Source organism: Habropoda laboriosa, unplaced genomic scaffold (genome assembly GCF_001263275.1).
Source record: "Habropoda laboriosa isolate 0110345459 unplaced genomic scaffold, ASM126327v1 scaffold291, whole genome shotgun sequence".
Classification (NCBI taxonomy): domain Eukaryota; kingdom Metazoa; phylum Arthropoda; class Insecta; order Hymenoptera; family Apidae; genus Habropoda; species Habropoda laboriosa.
In genome coordinates, this window is record NW_017100515.1 from 1,033,177 (window position 1) to 1,049,177 (window position 16,001).

The 16,001-nt window shown below is 36.2% G+C and overlaps 4 protein-coding genes across 4 annotated transcripts in view; 1 reads left to right on the top strand and 3 right to left on the bottom strand.

Moving 5' to 3' along the window:
- The first annotated feature begins 1,725 nt into the window (after positions 1 to 1,725).
- Positions 1,726 to 6,507, top strand: LOC108576445. The gene is made up of 3 exons (XM_017939450.1): positions 1,726 to 1,962; positions 2,410 to 3,463; positions 6,215 to 6,507. The coding sequence occupies exons 1-3, from the start codon at positions 1,726 to 1,728 to the stop codon at positions 6,505 to 6,507; spliced, it is 1,584 nt and encodes a 527-aa protein (XP_017794939.1).
- A 2,147-nt stretch (positions 6,508 to 8,654) lies between these two features.
- LOC108576464 lies at positions 8,655 to 9,855 on the bottom strand. The gene is made up of 3 exons (XM_017939472.1): positions 9,567 to 9,855; positions 9,103 to 9,225; positions 8,655 to 9,023 (listed from the first exon to the last, which is right to left on the bottom strand). Exons 1-3 carry the CDS (start codon positions 9,728 to 9,730, stop codon positions 8,846 to 8,848), a joined length of 465 nt encoding a protein of 154 aa, XP_017794961.1. The 5' UTR covers positions 9,731 to 9,855; the 3' UTR covers positions 8,655 to 8,845.
- Positions 9,856 to 10,544: 689 nt separating this feature from the next.
- Positions 10,545 to 12,970, bottom strand: LOC108576361 (probable pyruvate dehydrogenase E1 component subunit alpha, mitochondrial). Its single transcript, XM_017939334.1, has 7 exons — positions 12,893 to 12,970; positions 12,543 to 12,800; positions 11,753 to 11,986; positions 11,447 to 11,665; positions 11,128 to 11,376; positions 10,805 to 11,053; positions 10,545 to 10,733 (listed from the first exon to the last, which is right to left on the bottom strand). The coding sequence occupies exons 2-7, from the start codon at positions 12,591 to 12,593 to the stop codon at positions 10,545 to 10,547; spliced, it is 1,191 nt and encodes a 396-aa protein (XP_017794823.1). The 5' UTR covers positions 12,594 to 12,800; positions 12,893 to 12,970.
- A 663-nt stretch (positions 12,971 to 13,633) lies between these two features.
- The window catches only part of LOC108576497 (proton-coupled amino acid transporter 4), a 2,894-nt gene continuing 526 nt past the window's right edge, over positions 13,634 to 16,001 (bottom strand). Inside the window, exons 2-8 of the mRNA XM_017939507.1 lie at positions 15,507 to 15,627; positions 15,334 to 15,446; positions 15,134 to 15,266; positions 14,918 to 15,052; positions 14,729 to 14,838; positions 14,443 to 14,649; positions 13,634 to 14,368 (exon numbers count right to left, since the gene is read on the bottom strand). Of these exons, the coding sequence (XP_017794996.1) occupies positions 13,668 to 14,368; positions 14,443 to 14,649; positions 14,729 to 14,838; positions 14,918 to 15,052; positions 15,134 to 15,266; positions 15,334 to 15,446; positions 15,507 to 15,627 (1,520 nt within the window). The 3' untranslated portion in view covers positions 13,634 to 13,667. The remainder of the gene's footprint in view (positions 14,369 to 14,442; positions 14,650 to 14,728; positions 14,839 to 14,917; positions 15,053 to 15,133; positions 15,267 to 15,333; positions 15,447 to 15,506; positions 15,628 to 16,001) is intronic.

Consider the following 16,001-nt stretch of genomic DNA (forward strand, 5'->3'; position numbering starts at 1 on the left):
GAAAAAATAATTCTTAATCCCTATCCCTTTAAACGTGACCAAATAATTACCTAAAACTACTAATTAAGTTCACCTTCAATCCAACACCGCTATCCAGTATTTCCCAGCTTCTCTAAAGGTGCCAAGCACACTCAGCATCGCGGCCGATCGATCCACCGATCAATGAAGGCAACAATTGCCTTCCTGCCACAGACACCTCAAGCACGCGATGCTTGTCAATCATTCATTCTCCTTCGCGGACCTCGGTATATGTGTAGTCGGTGGAAGAAATGTAACAAGGTCGTAAATTCAAATACAATGCTCCGTGTATAATCTAATCACATTTTTTTTCCTCGTTGATAATATACACTTTCACCAATGACAACTTTCTTGAAATTTCATTGTAATATATTTGATATTTTCTCTTTTCATAAACTTTTTCTTCGAAACTAGAATACACAGCAACTGTTGTGAAATACGAGATACTACACCACTGTCTAAGATTTCAGGTTCTTATTTTCCCAGAATTCTGTCAATCTCCAGTTCAAATGCTCGAAACATATACATATTTGTTTTGACACCTGACCCGTCCTCAACTATACTTCTTCCATCGGTTACATTCACAAAACGGTATCCGCGAACCGCGTTTGCCATCGGGTTACCAACAGACACATCGAGTTCATGTACCTGCGAGGACTATTTACATACACACCGGCTGCGACACGCAACGAGCACACAGCGATAGCGGCAATATACAACGGAGGAAGGAGAGAGAGAAGAGCATCATGGGCTTGGTTGGGGAAACGATCGGCTGGTTGGAAGGGGAAGAGAGCAGGAAACGGTGCGCTACGTAAGACGCGAGGGGATTGCGAGTCGAGTGGCCAACCAGCCCTGGAGTGTCCGATTCACCGTCGAACCGCGTGGACCCGGCTGTCGCTCGCTCGTGCTAACTTGAACGCTTCTCGTTCCCATGAATCTTCCTTGTGCTTCGCAGAAGCAGAGAATACATCGCGAAATCCAAAGTACACGTAGCGGTGGAAACGACGTTTCGTAACAAAACGCCTCGTCCATTCGCACTTTCAAAGAGAAAAGTTGAGCGTTGCGACACGAGGCAAGAGCATCAGCCTGGATCCGGGACACGCGATTTCCCGTGGAAATTTCATTGTGTTGCGACGTTGAAACATAGAGATATTAATTGCTTTTAATGAAATAATATAGAGTGAATTTAGAGACGTATTCCTCTGTATAAGAATACAGAGTGTATTTGTAGGTTTTTTAGTTTGATCTCAGCTGGTGGAGAAGGTAGATAGGCAGAGTTGTAGGATGTTCTTCTTGATAGGGATGCGATGAATTTGAAATGATAGGATGTTGTAGTGTGAGAGAGAAGCTTGATTTTGTTTTATTTGACACTGAAGATATCCTGATGGTCTTGCTATTTGGACGGCGTTCGCTGGTGCGTGTGTTAAGTGAAAAAGTGAGGATATCCTTGGTGGATTGGCTGCTTGGACAGAGAAGAATAGTTTGAGACACCAGGAGCTTGGTGTACGAGATGGTAATTGAGGATGATGTAAGGAACAAGGACACAGTGAAGTGGTAATCAGAAAAGATATCAAGAAAGAAGAATCTGAACGTTGAACGAACGTCAACGTTTATCGTTTGCCTTGGAGAATAAGAGAAATTGAAAGGAAGTCCTCTTTGAATTGGAATTTACCTTTTGCCGTTGAGCAATAGAGAGGGGAAATAGAGATGGAGGAAGCAACGACGTCTACGGTTCTATTGGTAGCAAAGATTGGAGCGATGATTGGTCTCGGCTTCGGCTCCCTGCTCCTGGGAATATTGCCGTTGATTATCGGACGTTACAGGATGAATCATCGTCAAAAACGGCACCACGGAATTTCCAACAATTCCAGTACCTGTACATCCACCTCGGTCTCGAACGCGTCCTCCTCCAGCGCTATCTCGAGATCTGCAGCGGATTCACAAGTACGTTCCGAATGTATGAAATTGTCTCGGTACTTCAGTGATAAATTATTAGAAACGTTTAATAATTTAATCCTCAACTGAGGGAACAAAGTATAAGTTATTGTACACTGAGTACAGTGAAGAAACTTCAGTAAGACAGTTTAAATTGTTCCCTCGTATTGTCTCTAGTTTAGAAAGTCTTAGCAAGCAGTAATTTTCTCTTACACGTTCTTTACTTTTGTTTTTACTTTTATTTTATCTTATGATCCCATCAGTAGAGGATTAAACAAACTTCGTCGAGCGTCCAACAGTCATTCCTCCAAATCCCTCAACAAAAAATTAACCCTTGCAAGCTGATTTAATATTGATTAAATCAGAGACAACCTTATCAAACCCTACACAACAACTGTCCTAATAACTATCAACGTGAGACGTTCAACAAATTAGAGGATAACGTGTAATCCCCAGGGCTTGCACACGTCGTTGCTGCTCTGTTTTGGCGGAGGAGTACTCCTGTTCACCACCTTCCTGCACCTAGCCCCGGAGGTCCGCATCAGCGTGGAAAGGCATCAAACGAACGGTCAGTTACCGACGTTGGGCACGCTCAGCCTGTCTGAGCTGTTGTTCTGTGCCGGATTCTTCCTCGTCTACTTCGTTGAGGAGGCGGTGCACGCAGCGCTGACGGGAAAACCCGAGTCATCGGAGGCGCTCCTCTATAGGACAGTGTCCGTGCGTAGATGCAACAATCAGACAGGTGCATCAACGACTGTATCGACCGGCTCAACAACCACGATGTCCACTACGATCAGGTCCACTTGGAAGGAGGGTAACGACGATCTGGAGGACAGCGAGAATGATCTGAACAAACGATCCATACAGCAAGACCTGGAAGATATTCATGATGGCAAACCAGATAAGATGTTACCAGCAATATTCGTTCTATCTTCGCCTACAGGACTGTCTTCCACTGAACACAGCCCTCAGAATAATATGAGACACCCGTCTGATGCAGAATTGAATCATTATCCTAAACTGAAGCATCATGAACACAAACATACAGTTATGACAAAGAATACTTCAATACAGGGACTCTTGACGGTCTTAGCTTTATCCTTTCACGCTATTTTCGAAGGTTTAGCAGTTGGTCTAGAACCATCCATTGGTTCTGTAGTTTATCTAGCCGCTGCCATAGCTACACACAAATTGGTGATCTCTTTCTGCGTTGGAATGGAACTGTACGTCGCTGGAGCCACCACCAGGACTACCCTTGGCTACCTGACGATATTTTCAATGGTCACACCGATTGGAATTGCCGTTGGATTGGCTCTTGGTCATTTTAAAAATGATAGTGAGAACCTTGGACCTACTCCAACGATATTACAAGGAATGGCAGCTGGAACGTTGCTCTACGTGGTTTTCTTCGAGGTGCTGGCACGCGAGAGAGCTAACGAGAAAAGTGGGCTCTTACAGTTGACCGCCATAATTGTCGGGTTCATGCTGATGTTGGGCCTACAAATCACCAGTGAGTGTTTCCCGGATGATCGTCCGTTGTTGAAGCGTGTCGGGCGCTGATATTTAATTACGGAAACTGATTTCCGTGGGCATCGCTTTTTTCCCCCTTCTCTTTCTGTCTGATCAATGACGAGGTCGTACAATTATCCATTGTCAGAATCTGATGGTGAAAGAATACCATAATTGATTATCCCTGAGAGATCTATGCATTTCTTCTGTTACTTATATCTTCTTTTCTTTCTTCTTTTTTAATTGATCTGTTTCATGAAAGTCCCAAGTTTAAATGAAATAAAAAAAAAAATAAATTCTTTCACTGGTAATAAAAAGTTACCAAAAATAAATAATTGTATTTAATAAGTTTTCATATTGACCTGCAGTCAAGGGATCCATTTTGTATGTACCACCTTGTACATACGGAAATATTTGATTTCAATTCCTCCAACTCTTCTTCTTCGCTAAACCCTGTTGTCAAGTTAATTGCTCGTAATGTCCATTACTATCAACCATCGTTTTGGCAGCCTTTCATCTCCGTTTTCCGAATCTATCAACGTCGGTGCAAACCTATTGCCGGTACGTCCTTGATGCAATCACCACCCACGTGTTCTCGTAGCACGTGGAAACGACGTCTGCCTATTGATTCAGCGAGCAGTCGAATAGCAACGTCTAAAAAGTCACGGCCACGAAAACTCTAAGAAATCAGACTGTATATAACCTATATCGTTCCTTCTTCTTTTTTCGTATATTTAATCTCTCGTCGAGGAAGGACCACGTTGATTCATCGATGCCTTTAAATTGAATAGCTTTAGTCTTTGAATTCTTATCATTTCATCGTCAATGTGTACCGAGATTTAACTTGCTGTTCAATACACACTGTTACAAACAGAGATAGATGTGTTATCGACTGGAATTAAGATATGTCTGACAAAAATCAGAATCCACGACGTTAAGTAGAAAAACGTGAGGTTGTTTCGTCACTGCATACCATTTGCTCGATGATTTACGCGTAATGTGGGTAGTTTGCATTCACGTTCCCTTTAGATAGGCTATTTCAATCTGTCTACATGACTGATTACACGAATTCTCAGACAGACTTCTCGTTTTCTCCACTCGGTGTCCGGCTTTATTTTTTCCGTTGCACGACAACGCTCCAGCACACGACATCTCTCAATTGCAATTAGGTTAATGACTCTGATAACGGTGGCGGGCGAACGTGCAGTGAACTTCTGCTTCGCGGCAACATTGTCCGCCGTGCGAGGAATCGTCACGACGCACGCCACCAGATAAAACTCGGATGTACCTATTAACCTATTAATTCACGAAAAGTACGTGATATTATTACCGACTCGATCATTGCTGGACTCTTGAATAACAGACGCACATACCCGTAAACGCGCGCACGCGCGATAGGGTGCCTGTCAACGATCGAAAGAAATCGACCGGGAGGCCAATTGATCGATCTGTCTTTCGTAGTAACGTTTTTCATTTCTGTCAAAAATTATCGACGATTCAATAACAAATGTTAAAGAGAGATATAAGATCACTAATGCTTTTTTTTTAATACTATGAAATGTCGTTAATGATCCGTTGGATGTTAAGTAAGATTCCAAAGTATTTCAACAGTTGCACATTTCATAATACATAGCAAATTTTCAGCACATGTATGTGCCAGGTGTAGTCTCCTTTCCGTGCATGACTGAATGCATACTTATCAGGCGCTTGGAATGCGTTTGCCATCCACTTTAATAATAGCAGGCGAGTTACTTAAGAGGTCTAGACTCAAGACCTGTGAAAAATTCATAATAACAACTATGTTTTACGGAAGTATCACCCATTATGTAATTTGATTTCACGATATACAATCGACAGTGAAGGTGTATACAGGAGATGAAGCGACAGGTTACACTGTTTGATTCAGGAAGAAACAAGCATAATATTCAGTAACCCGTAAACAATTTATAGGCCATTTTACATTGTCAGTCATTAACCTCGTTAAGCTTAACTTTTTTTAATATTGTAGTTTTTGTTGTCTTATTTCTTTTTCATTATTCATATACATATTTATGTTATATTCCTTTTAAATGAAACAGATTTCATTTTTTTTTCTTTTTTTTTGTTAAATTGCATCATAACCTCAATAAGAATTCTCACTCACTTATTACGATTAATTATGGTCACGAGGAACTAAGGAATATTTTTCACGAAGAACAATACTCTACAAAAAAACAACTGGTTATTCATGGGCTTTCTCCACCTATGGCAATGACCTGCAACGTAGGACAGTGAATAATTCAACCGACTTTCGACCGCTTTCTTAACTATCCATCACGTCTGGATCTGTCATTACCATTTAGTAGAAATTCGTAGATAGCTCCCTTACCGTAACATGCGACATCTTTAAATACATATTTCTCGAAAATCTTTGTGCAAAATAGTTTTAACTTTCGTAAATATTCAATATTTCGTATAAGAAACGATAAAGAACATTTTATGTCGACAAAAGATCAACGTTATCTTTCTAACTATGGATCATTTTCAAATAGCAGATTAGATTTTATCACCTGCTCATTAGGAATTTCTACCTTATCGACGTTTCAGATAACAAGGCATTTTTCAATTTATCTCTAATCACAAACAGCAACAACTGTGTTGCAATTGTCTTGTTTCTAAGAGTTGTCCATCGAAAACGTTATAAACGTCTAATAAACAAGAAGATAATGCTTAAAAAATAAACTTATCTTAACATTGTTTCCTTTATTTACAGCTGCGCATTCTCACTCTCATTCTCACTCACATTCATCCGACGGTCATGCACACGTGCTCGGCCACAAGGTGGAGCATCATCACGAGGATGACCACGATCACGAGTTGGACTCCCATGAGCACACGCACATGAATAAAACGGGCGAACAAATACTCACAGACACGATTGATAGGCTGACGAAAAACATCGCAGAGGCAGTCAGCAACATTTTATCCTCGACGATGAAGACGCCAACCGACACCACCCTCAGAAGTAGTAATAACGAGACAGCATCGCATACAAATCGAAGCTAAAGATCATTTGCACGGGGGTAAATCCTTTGACTAAGGCGCCAATAATTCCGTTATGGAACGGATGTCTTCTGATTGGCACTTACTTTAAAGGATCTACCAACCGTGCTACATATAAGGTAAGATTCGACCTTGTTATGTCCCAAACAAACCTGATTTTTTATCAGAATTTGAACGTGACAATGTTGAACCTTTCCTTCTTAGAATTCACTTACTACTTTGAGAAGCATAAAAAGACAGGAAAGTAAAAAAAAAGTTTCGACGAAGAAAGGACAGTATTGTGAAACTTATGGTTCGACCTACGAAAGAAGAATAATATTCATGTTCCGTACGTACTATGCAAGTGTCACATCATTTGTACAAGCACAGATGGTGAACTAGGGCATTTATAAAGTACGGTGGGAACGTGTCTGAAACACCAACAAACTATTACCGTTGATATTGAACGGCCAAATGTGATACGATTCACGAGTATAACCCTGAAATCGCGTTACTTATTTTTTTGTTTTGTTTTAATGTAATATGAACTATATGGAATATCCATATCAGACGGTATCTTTTATATTGTAACTAAAAAGATATTTCTTAACCGTTTGTACGAATATTTAAATGCGTGCTCACGTAATATGCATATTGCAGGATATAGTAACGAAATGAAGTATGTTCTAGGATTATCAAAGATCGATTCTTTCCTATTTAGAAAGGGCAAATGTCAGAATGTCGCGTTAATATACGATTGATCGCGTTTTAATAATTTTAGATATTTACAATATCCGTTACGTACTCGCCTTTTTTTACATGATTATTTACGTTGAGCGTCAATAGGAATGATACCATGGTATCGTGCGAAGACAATGGAGTCGCATTAAAACATAGGGAACTACACATTCTATAAATGTTTGGAATATCATGTATCTTGTTCATTTGTATGCGAATCGGGGTAATGTGACAGGTACACCGCTATTTATAAAGATACTTCAATGACATACAAATTCTATTTTTCCAAACCAAAGAATCAATTTTCAAAGATAAATTATATTTTTCACAATATATACATAAAGTAATAAATTAAACACATGAAACAAAGTAGCGTGTGCCTTTTAGACGATTATTTCGTACCTGTCAAAGTTTCCACAATTTTGTCACATATATAGTTTTTAACATTATATGTATACAAAGTAATTAGTAATACATAATAATTTCATATAGTACAATTAAGTTTGTGACTAAGATCACACAAACATAAACTACTCAAACATGTTTTTGTGTGTCTTAAATACTTATTGTTCATCTTTATTATTTATTATCATTACTCACAATATCATGTAAATGATACTATATGAACACATGATATGAATGGCCTGTATATATAATTATCTTTGAGCAAATAATACCAACACACATTATCATACACAATTCTATTTTGTATACTGCAAAATTTACTAATGAAATAAAAAAGAATTTGATAACAAAATACAAAAGTTTGTCATTTTCTTGTTAGTAAGTAAAAAAATATGTTGATAAACTGTACCAGTTTAAACTTGCAACAGAATTTATTGTAGAAATGATACAATTTTCTGTTGTGGTGTGTGCTCGCGTATATTTTCGTAAATCATACACCTTTCTTCAGTCAAAATTAAGTCCAAAAATTGGTTTCTAAGGTGTTATACTTACGCTCATTACTAGAAACTATACAACTTATACAATACTTGTGACACAAAATCCTTTTAATTTTATTACTAGTACAACATTTATTAAAACTGTTGAGAAATTTGCACATCTCTACCATTACTGCTAATAAGTTACTTGGATGAAGATAATATATGTCTTCAAAAATGCAGTCATGTTATAAAGACACTTCAAATTGTGAAGAAAGTTTTCTTCTTTTTTTTTCATACTCTAACATATAAGTCATAATTTCATATGCATTTGCAATAACACTAATATAGAATGTGAGGTATATTTTGCATTCCAGAAAGCCACATTTCATTGTTTACACATTACATGTAAAATACAATAACAATATTTTGACTTTTACCTTATGTAGCCTTTAAGTTAATAATTGTCAGCTCTTGAAAATAATTAATAGAGAGAAAATAAAAGCAGTTTGTAATTATTTTCAACACAATTTGGTTCATAATGTTCAGCCATTTATAGAGCCAAGGTCATAGAAAATATAAACATCTATAAATATTTAAGAATTCCTTGCTTCATGTTACATGTTTTTTCTTTGTCTTTGGTTCAATGTAATTCACTATATTGTAAGGTATTATTGCAAATTTTTTGTTTAGTTGCATTTGGTACACAATGATCATACACTGATTACAAAAGTTCCTTTGATCTACTTCTTCGGTATTTGTCCATCAACAAAGCTCAGATAACTGGAACCAACCTTAACAAATGTAAGTCCAGAACCAATACCAACAATTGTGCACAGAGTAGGATTAGCTGGCAAAAAGGTTCGCAGTACTGCCCATACTAAAATGGATCCAAAGCTTAGCAATACAGCACCTGCAGCACTGTAAAAATTATAAAAAGAGAATTTAGTAATATGATGCATTTACAGAATTCAAATGTATTAAAATTAAGAAGTCTTACCTATATAAAACTCTTACACTTGGAGGTGCATTTTTCATGTGATCACGAGTATAAATATAAGAACCAGTGCCTAAGAGAGCACTTCCCAATAAGAAATTTGTTATGTCTTTCTTTGGAAAGATTCTGCAAATACATAACAGAAATAATAATATTTTATCCTAATGTTCTTAATTTAATTCATAAACTAAATATTTTCTATATATGTGCAAAACTATAGATCGCGAAACTTATTTATATCAATCAGACAATGTTATAAATAGGCCATGACACTTAAATTTAACATAGTCGTTCCCTTTTAAAAGAAAAAAACGGGCATTTCAGTTAAAATTTTTGAATTATTCCACATAATATATGAATGAATATTTGACTTTGAATATTACGTAACATTTCAAGAATGATGAAACACTCGTGTTCAAAGATAAAGGTTAACGTTTGAAAACTCAATGGATTTCTAACTATCTTACCTGACGGCAAGACCTGGATTCATCACGTTAAGAGACAGTGCAGAATACGAGGCGACACCGAAAGCGGGAGCGTAAAATTTTACGAGGCTACATTTTGTAACCGGTTGCAAGCCAAGTTTTTGCAAAATTGTGCAAACACCACCACAACCTCCTGTAGCGGACATTATTCCTTCTTCTTCACCAAACCGTTGTCAATGTGAGACTGGCACAACGTTCGTACCTAGTAACGTGATCTTTAAAGGAAAGTGTTTACACAAATCGCATCAAATGAATGACACCAAGCAACCCGAATTCGATAGAACAAGGATAGAAAAATGGATTCCAACAATGTGTTCATAAATGCATTACTACTGCGAAGTTATCCATTGATGTGTTCTAAAATTAAATTTTAAATCGATTCAACAAAATTATAAAGATTTTTATTCAGTTCTGAATGAAACGCATCCACTTTAATTGCATATTAGTACTTTTTATACTTTTTATTGTCGAAAGAAGCATGTTATTCATTATATGAAATCATATAAAATGTACTATTTTACAAGTTACTATAAATTTCATTTATTTTACTAATGTAAGGCGATAAACATGTGTGATACATGAGCATATCTACAATTATTTTGTACAATCGTACAATCTCCTACCAAGAATAAAAGAATAACAAGATTCTGTCCTTTGAACAAAGTTTGATACATTTACTATTCTGATCTATGATTGTAAGTATAGTGTATTTATGTACATGTAAAATCACTGGTGCTGCAATTGTGGCAGTGAATATTACTATGTACTAATCGATCTGAAACGTTGAATCTCTTTCTCACGGTATTATTATACATCTATAAATAAAATAAATATACAGTTTGTATATATACAACTGAACTATAAAGTAATAAACGAAAAGGTGCTCCAAAGATTTACTATTTTCTTGCTCAACTTTAGGAGAATATCCCTTACGAGATTTTGTACAGACTACAAATTTTTTTAATGGCAGGGCACAGCTGGTCCTAGCCTTGAGTGTGGCAAAGGATTGAACGGAGTAATGTTACGAATATTCTTCTCTGCGCAAGTGGCATAAATATCAGCAGTAAGTTCGCTTAATGGAATTTCAGTATCCGCCTTCGCAGCTTTCACAGCGCTATCTACTATTTTTCTTATATCATTCTCCAGCGCCTGTAAAGAATAACATTATTTTTAAATAAACCTCCACTTTTGGCACAAGACTTTAGTAAGATTAAATTTACCTTTATTTCTTCCGCGGTAATAAGATTGGCATTCAGTACTCGTTCCTTGAAACCAGTAATGGGATCTCTGGACTGCCTTACTTCTTGAATTTCCTCTCTTGTACGATAACTAGTTCCAGGATCAGACATACTGTGTCCACTGTATCTATAAGTTACAGTTTCTAAGATAATGGGACCTTTACCAGATGTACAGTAATCTACTGCAAATTTGGTAGCTTCCCTAACTGCAAGTACATCCATACCATCCACCTAATAAAACATTTAATTATTGTAATTTATAAAACAATCACATTACTATTAAATTATTACATGTGCAAACAAACCCAAATTCCAGGTACATAATCTCCTCTTGTGTAATACTCAGTACTTGCAGAAGCACGGTCAACACTAGTACCCATACCATATCCGTTATTTTCGCATATAAAGATGCAAGGAACATCCCACAATTTGGCCATATTGTATACTTCAAATACTTGTCCCTGATTAGCTGCACCATCTCCATACAGTGTAAGACACACACCTCCAGTATTCAAATATTTTTGAGCAAAAGCAATTCCAACTCCTAATGGTACCTATGAACTTGTTTTTTGTAACAATGCTATGTTGATAGTTGATTCAATTGTTTCAACAGTTAATACTTACTTGGCTACCAACAATGCCATTTCCACCAAAAAAGTTCTTGGCATACATGTGCATAGAACCACCTTTACCCTTTGCATTTCCACCTTTTCTACCAGTTAATTCAGCTAAAACACCAAATGGCTCTATCCCCATTAAATAAGTCCATCCATGAGCTCTGTAAGCAGTGATTACACAGTCTTGTGGTCTAAGAGCTGACTTCATACCAACTGCACAAGCTTCCTACCAAACAAAAGTATAAACACCTCTGATTAATGAAAAGTTTTATCAAACTTTTTTATCATTAAAAAAAAGTAAAATTATTCTTACTTGACCAGAATACAAGTGGCAGAAACCTCTGACAATTTTCTCTTTGTAGAGGTTTCCTGCAGCTGTTTCTATACGACGGATTGTATGTAACTGTTTATATAGATCCACAGCTTCATCTTTGGTAATAGTGATTTTATTGGAAGGTCCATTGTCCAATTTATGTAGTCGAAAAGGTTTTGTTTCAAATGTAGCTTCTGTGGCATAATTATTTTTCTTGAAGAAGAAGGATATCACCTACAAATCCATAATGCAAATACACTTCTTATACTTTGTTTTACAAAATGACATACGACATTCATGTCATAAGTTGTTTTGGTTCACAAAAATATGCAAAAGAAAATAAATAGTCAAACAAAGAAAGAATATAATGTATAGTTAGTTTCTACTTATATGCTAAAAGCTTGTAGAATCACAAAATTGAAAAAACGCACAGTGGCTCTGTGATTTTATGTGTAATCACACCATGATCTTAACGAACTCGCGAAAAGTGGAGAAAGAAAATTTAAAAAAAGTAAGAGGAATTCAACACGATGCGATATAAAGAAAAGAAATTATGATTTTCGATCATAATAAACACATGAATAAATCTATACGAATAATTACCTCGTTCCAACTGCCAAACTGGTAAGACACCAGGAGGAGATATAAAAAAATAAAAGAATGAATGTTCAATTGTAAGACCCGAAGTGAATATTATACGATTAAAAGATTATACTAATACACTGGCATGGAACGTGTTGGCAAGTAGCTAGTTAGAGGTCATTTGTCGTTCATTAGATTATGTACTCACATTTCGCTTCGACGTTTGGGCACCCATACTTCTGATGCAGCTTGGTATCATTTTTAACTATTTTTTATTAATCGGTGGTCGAAATTGAACGAATAAATGGGGAACTGAAGTTAACACATAAAATGGATCCAACGGGAACCGATCATTCGTATGGCGCGGACAGTATCGTAAGACCTGGTACGTAAACGTCACAGGTTTATTCGTATCCCTTCCACGATCGTCATTAGAAATGTTGGACAATATGACGTAATGAGTCGTCTGCAATGATAAATGAAGAAACGAAATTAAAAATGAACCACGTGCATGAAACACGTGCAAAAATAAAATATATTAATAATAGGAATAACTACTGTAAAATACGAGACACATTATATAGTGCTACTAAATAATCGATTTCATTTTCTATGTGGATGTTAAAGTTGTCAAGCTATAACAATAACAAGTAGATTAAATAATTTATTCTAAAAATAATGTTTCAATGTAGATGCATATTTTTGTAGACATAAAACTAACAAGGTTACGCGGAGGAAGTACATATGTATATGCATTCAGATGATTTTTCAAGGTAACCTTCACAGTTAAGTATTAGTGCGATATCAGCTGATTCTTGTGATATTTATTGTCCGGAAACACGTGTATATTGCACAATGATTTTATATTTTTTATTTAATTTATTTAAATAGATGTGTGATATTAGGGAAATATTAATTTCTTAAATTTGAAAGTCCACGTGTTTATCATTGAGTGCGAATTCTTATCAGTACGATGCTGCCACATTGCGGCCATTCGTGGAACTGAGAAAGCGGCTTCAGAGAATTTAAATTGATTATGAAATTAATTTGATGAGAAAGTGGGAAACAAGAAAATAATTTATAGTGCATTAAAACCATAAAAAATGAATCGTACATTTTTTTATGTTAAAAATAGGTTATACCTTGCAAAATTAACCTAAATACATTAAAACAGAAAATCGTTTACATAGCTTTAATTAGCAGAAGTTTACAAAATGTATATATAAAGGTAGAAAAACTATCTTACTCCTAGAATTACTTTTAAAATATCCGTAAAAAATGCAGAAAATTGTGTGCAACTTTTCTTTCTTTCTCAGCATAAAATACTTATACTTTATACAGGATTTTGTACTACAGTGACATTCACGATGCACGGCGGTGTGAATTGTACATAACGTATCGTGTTCTTAATGTTGATATACGTCGAAGAGATAGTGACAATGATACCAAACAATACAATTAAATAACCGAGCCAATCGTTCCATCTTCGACAATTGCATCGCATTGTTGACTTCGAAATCGGTTCCTCAGGAGTTACCACGCTTTTATAAATCCTAATAGGTCGGCTGGCATCTACAAATATAGGTTTACCATCGTGAGCTCTGTTTGTCATTAAAAATTCTTCATTGGCTTCCCCAGAGACTATGGTATCGCTTTCACAATCCATGATTCCCTCGAATTCATCATCAAACTCGTCATAATAAACATAAGAATATCGATGGTACTCAGTTTTAGGCACACCTAGGACACCATAATAAATTGATCTTGAATGAATTCTTGGATCAGCTGACATGCCCTCGCTGCTACGACGCCTCTCAGAACCAGAGTACACTTCAGGAGTTAAAGGCCGCATGGATCTTGCTTTCAAAGCAATGGCTCTTGAATATACTAACGGTGGTAGTAGGAACACTAATGGACCAGTTAAGGATCCTCCAATCAGAGCCATCACAATATCAAATCTTGGCACAGATTCTCCTACAACTACTCCAAGGAAGACAATGGCTGATCTTATGGCACATCGTTTCCATCCAAAATCTGTTTTAGGCTCAAATTATAATGTTATTTCTGCTCACAATCATTTAACTTTCTGTTATATTACGATTTCTTACTTCTCTGAATATTATATTGTTCTTCCAAATCTTGGAACAGAGCTGAGTGACCAAGGGCACTGGAAAGACAAAGTTGAACAGCAGCAAAAAGAACGGCCGCGCTCATTGCAAAATTTCCTGGAACTACTTGCAGAACATTGGCTGTTGTACTAGCTCCATATTTCCAGACAGTCAGGCTAGTAGTAACGACAAACAAGGAACCACTGACTATAAGGAATAGCATCATCAATTAGTAATTCAATTAACAAGAACATGAAATAGTGTTTTAATTATAAGAGCAATATACCTAAGAAAGAAATTACAACTGCTTTATTGATGTCTTGAGGACGACGCATATCTACTTGCACGGTCATTAATGTTGGATGCACATCAAATTGAAACGCCAACATTCCATAACTAGAAAATCATTTAACAATAAACGTTGAATAAAAATGAGTAACTACAACTAGAATTAATAGCTTTTTTAAGGATATACCCGGAAATAAATTTGTCCCAAGATGGTGACGTAGGTACTGGTGCAACATCAAGTTCTCGATTATCGGTAATTATACACCACCATATTAATAGTGCCGTAAAAAAAACCATTGTGCAAGAGAATAAGGCCAAAAATCTATAAACATTCATTATATTTAAATAAGTTACATTTGAAATATACAAAATATAATTTAGCAGAAATTTCAGTTTTAATTACTTCATATCACGTGGACTACCAAGCCACATAATTGGGCACAAAAGTACGCCCACAACTAGAAGCCAATAGCAAAAGGACAAATCAAACCTTTGCCCAGAAACTTTTAATCCGAATAATTGGAAATTCTGCGAAGCTGAAACTCATATGCAATGAATACATATACATTTTTTTATACACATTAAAAGCTCATTTTAACTTACCAACCAACAAATTAGGTATGCTGCAACCAAAAACTGTAAGATCTAGGATTACAGTGACCAAGGTTCTCGCTCGTGGACCCAAAGTTAATTCGGTCACGGCTGCAAGGGGATTCCTGTAAGATAAACTCAAATAAAAATTACTGAATAGTAACAGAGGTAAAAATAAACCTTACCGATTTTTTCTCAAAATTTGGGGATCCAGAGTGGTTGCAATCATCCATGATTTGCCAAGAATAACAGCCGTGTAAATTTGCAAAGCAAACACAACAAGGACCAAAGGGATTCCATATAATCCTAGAATTCACGTAACGCGTAACGCTTTATTTATTAGCGGAAGCTTAGGTCATATAGAAAAAGAAATCCTCTTTACGGTCTCATGCATAAATTATGTAAATATATGATCACGATAATATGATCATGTAACAAAAACAACCACTAGTTCGAGATGAATCGAATAACAAAGAGAAAAGGTTTAACAAGTTAATCAACTTTATTTTCGTTCGAAATGATCAACTTTCGCACACGACGCCTCGCGTTTAAAATTCTCTTTTACAATGATCGCCATTGAACAGATGAATATAATAAGTCAAATATATATAAATTGTTTTTTTTTCTTCTTTTAAATAAAAATACTTTACGAAACAAACGGGTAAAATTATTATGATACA

Excerpts from the sequence above, each read along its gene's own strand:
- LOC108576445 (XM_017939450.1), top strand. The coding sequence starts at position 1,726 with ATGGAGGAAGCAACGACGTCTACGGTTCTATTGGTAGCAAAGATTGGA. Across the intron at positions 1,963-2,409 it reads GATCTGCAGCGGATTCACAA|GGCTTGCACACGTCGTTGCT; the intron begins GTACGTTCCGAA and ends TGTAATCCCCAG. Across the intron at positions 3,464-6,214 it reads GTTGGGCCTACAAATCACCA|CTGCGCATTCTCACTCTCAT; the intron begins GTGAGTGTTTCC and ends CTTTATTTACAG.
- LOC108576464 (XM_017939472.1), bottom strand. The coding sequence starts at position 9,730 with ATGTCCGCTACAGGAGGTTGTGGTGGTGTTTGCACAATTTTGCAAAAA. Across the intron at positions 9,226-9,566 it reads AATCCAGGTCTTGCCGTCAG|AATCTTTCCAAAGAAAGACA; the intron begins GTAAGATAGTTA and ends ATGTATTTGCAG. Across the intron at positions 9,024-9,102 it reads AGTGTAAGAGTTTTATATAG|TGCTGCAGGTGCTGTATTGC; the intron begins GTAAGACTTCTT and ends TAATTTTTACAG.
- LOC108576361 (XM_017939334.1), bottom strand. The coding sequence starts at position 12,593 with ATGATACCAAGCTGCATCAGAAGTATGGGTGCCCAAACGTCGAAGCGA. Across the intron at positions 11,377-11,446 it reads ATGGCATTGTTGGTAGCCAA|GTACCATTAGGAGTTGGAAT; the intron begins GTAAGTATTAAC and ends ACAAGTTCATAG. Across the intron at positions 10,734-10,804 it reads TTACCGCGGAAGAAATAAAG|GCGCTGGAGAATGATATAAG; the intron begins GTAAATTTAATC and ends TATTCTTTACAG.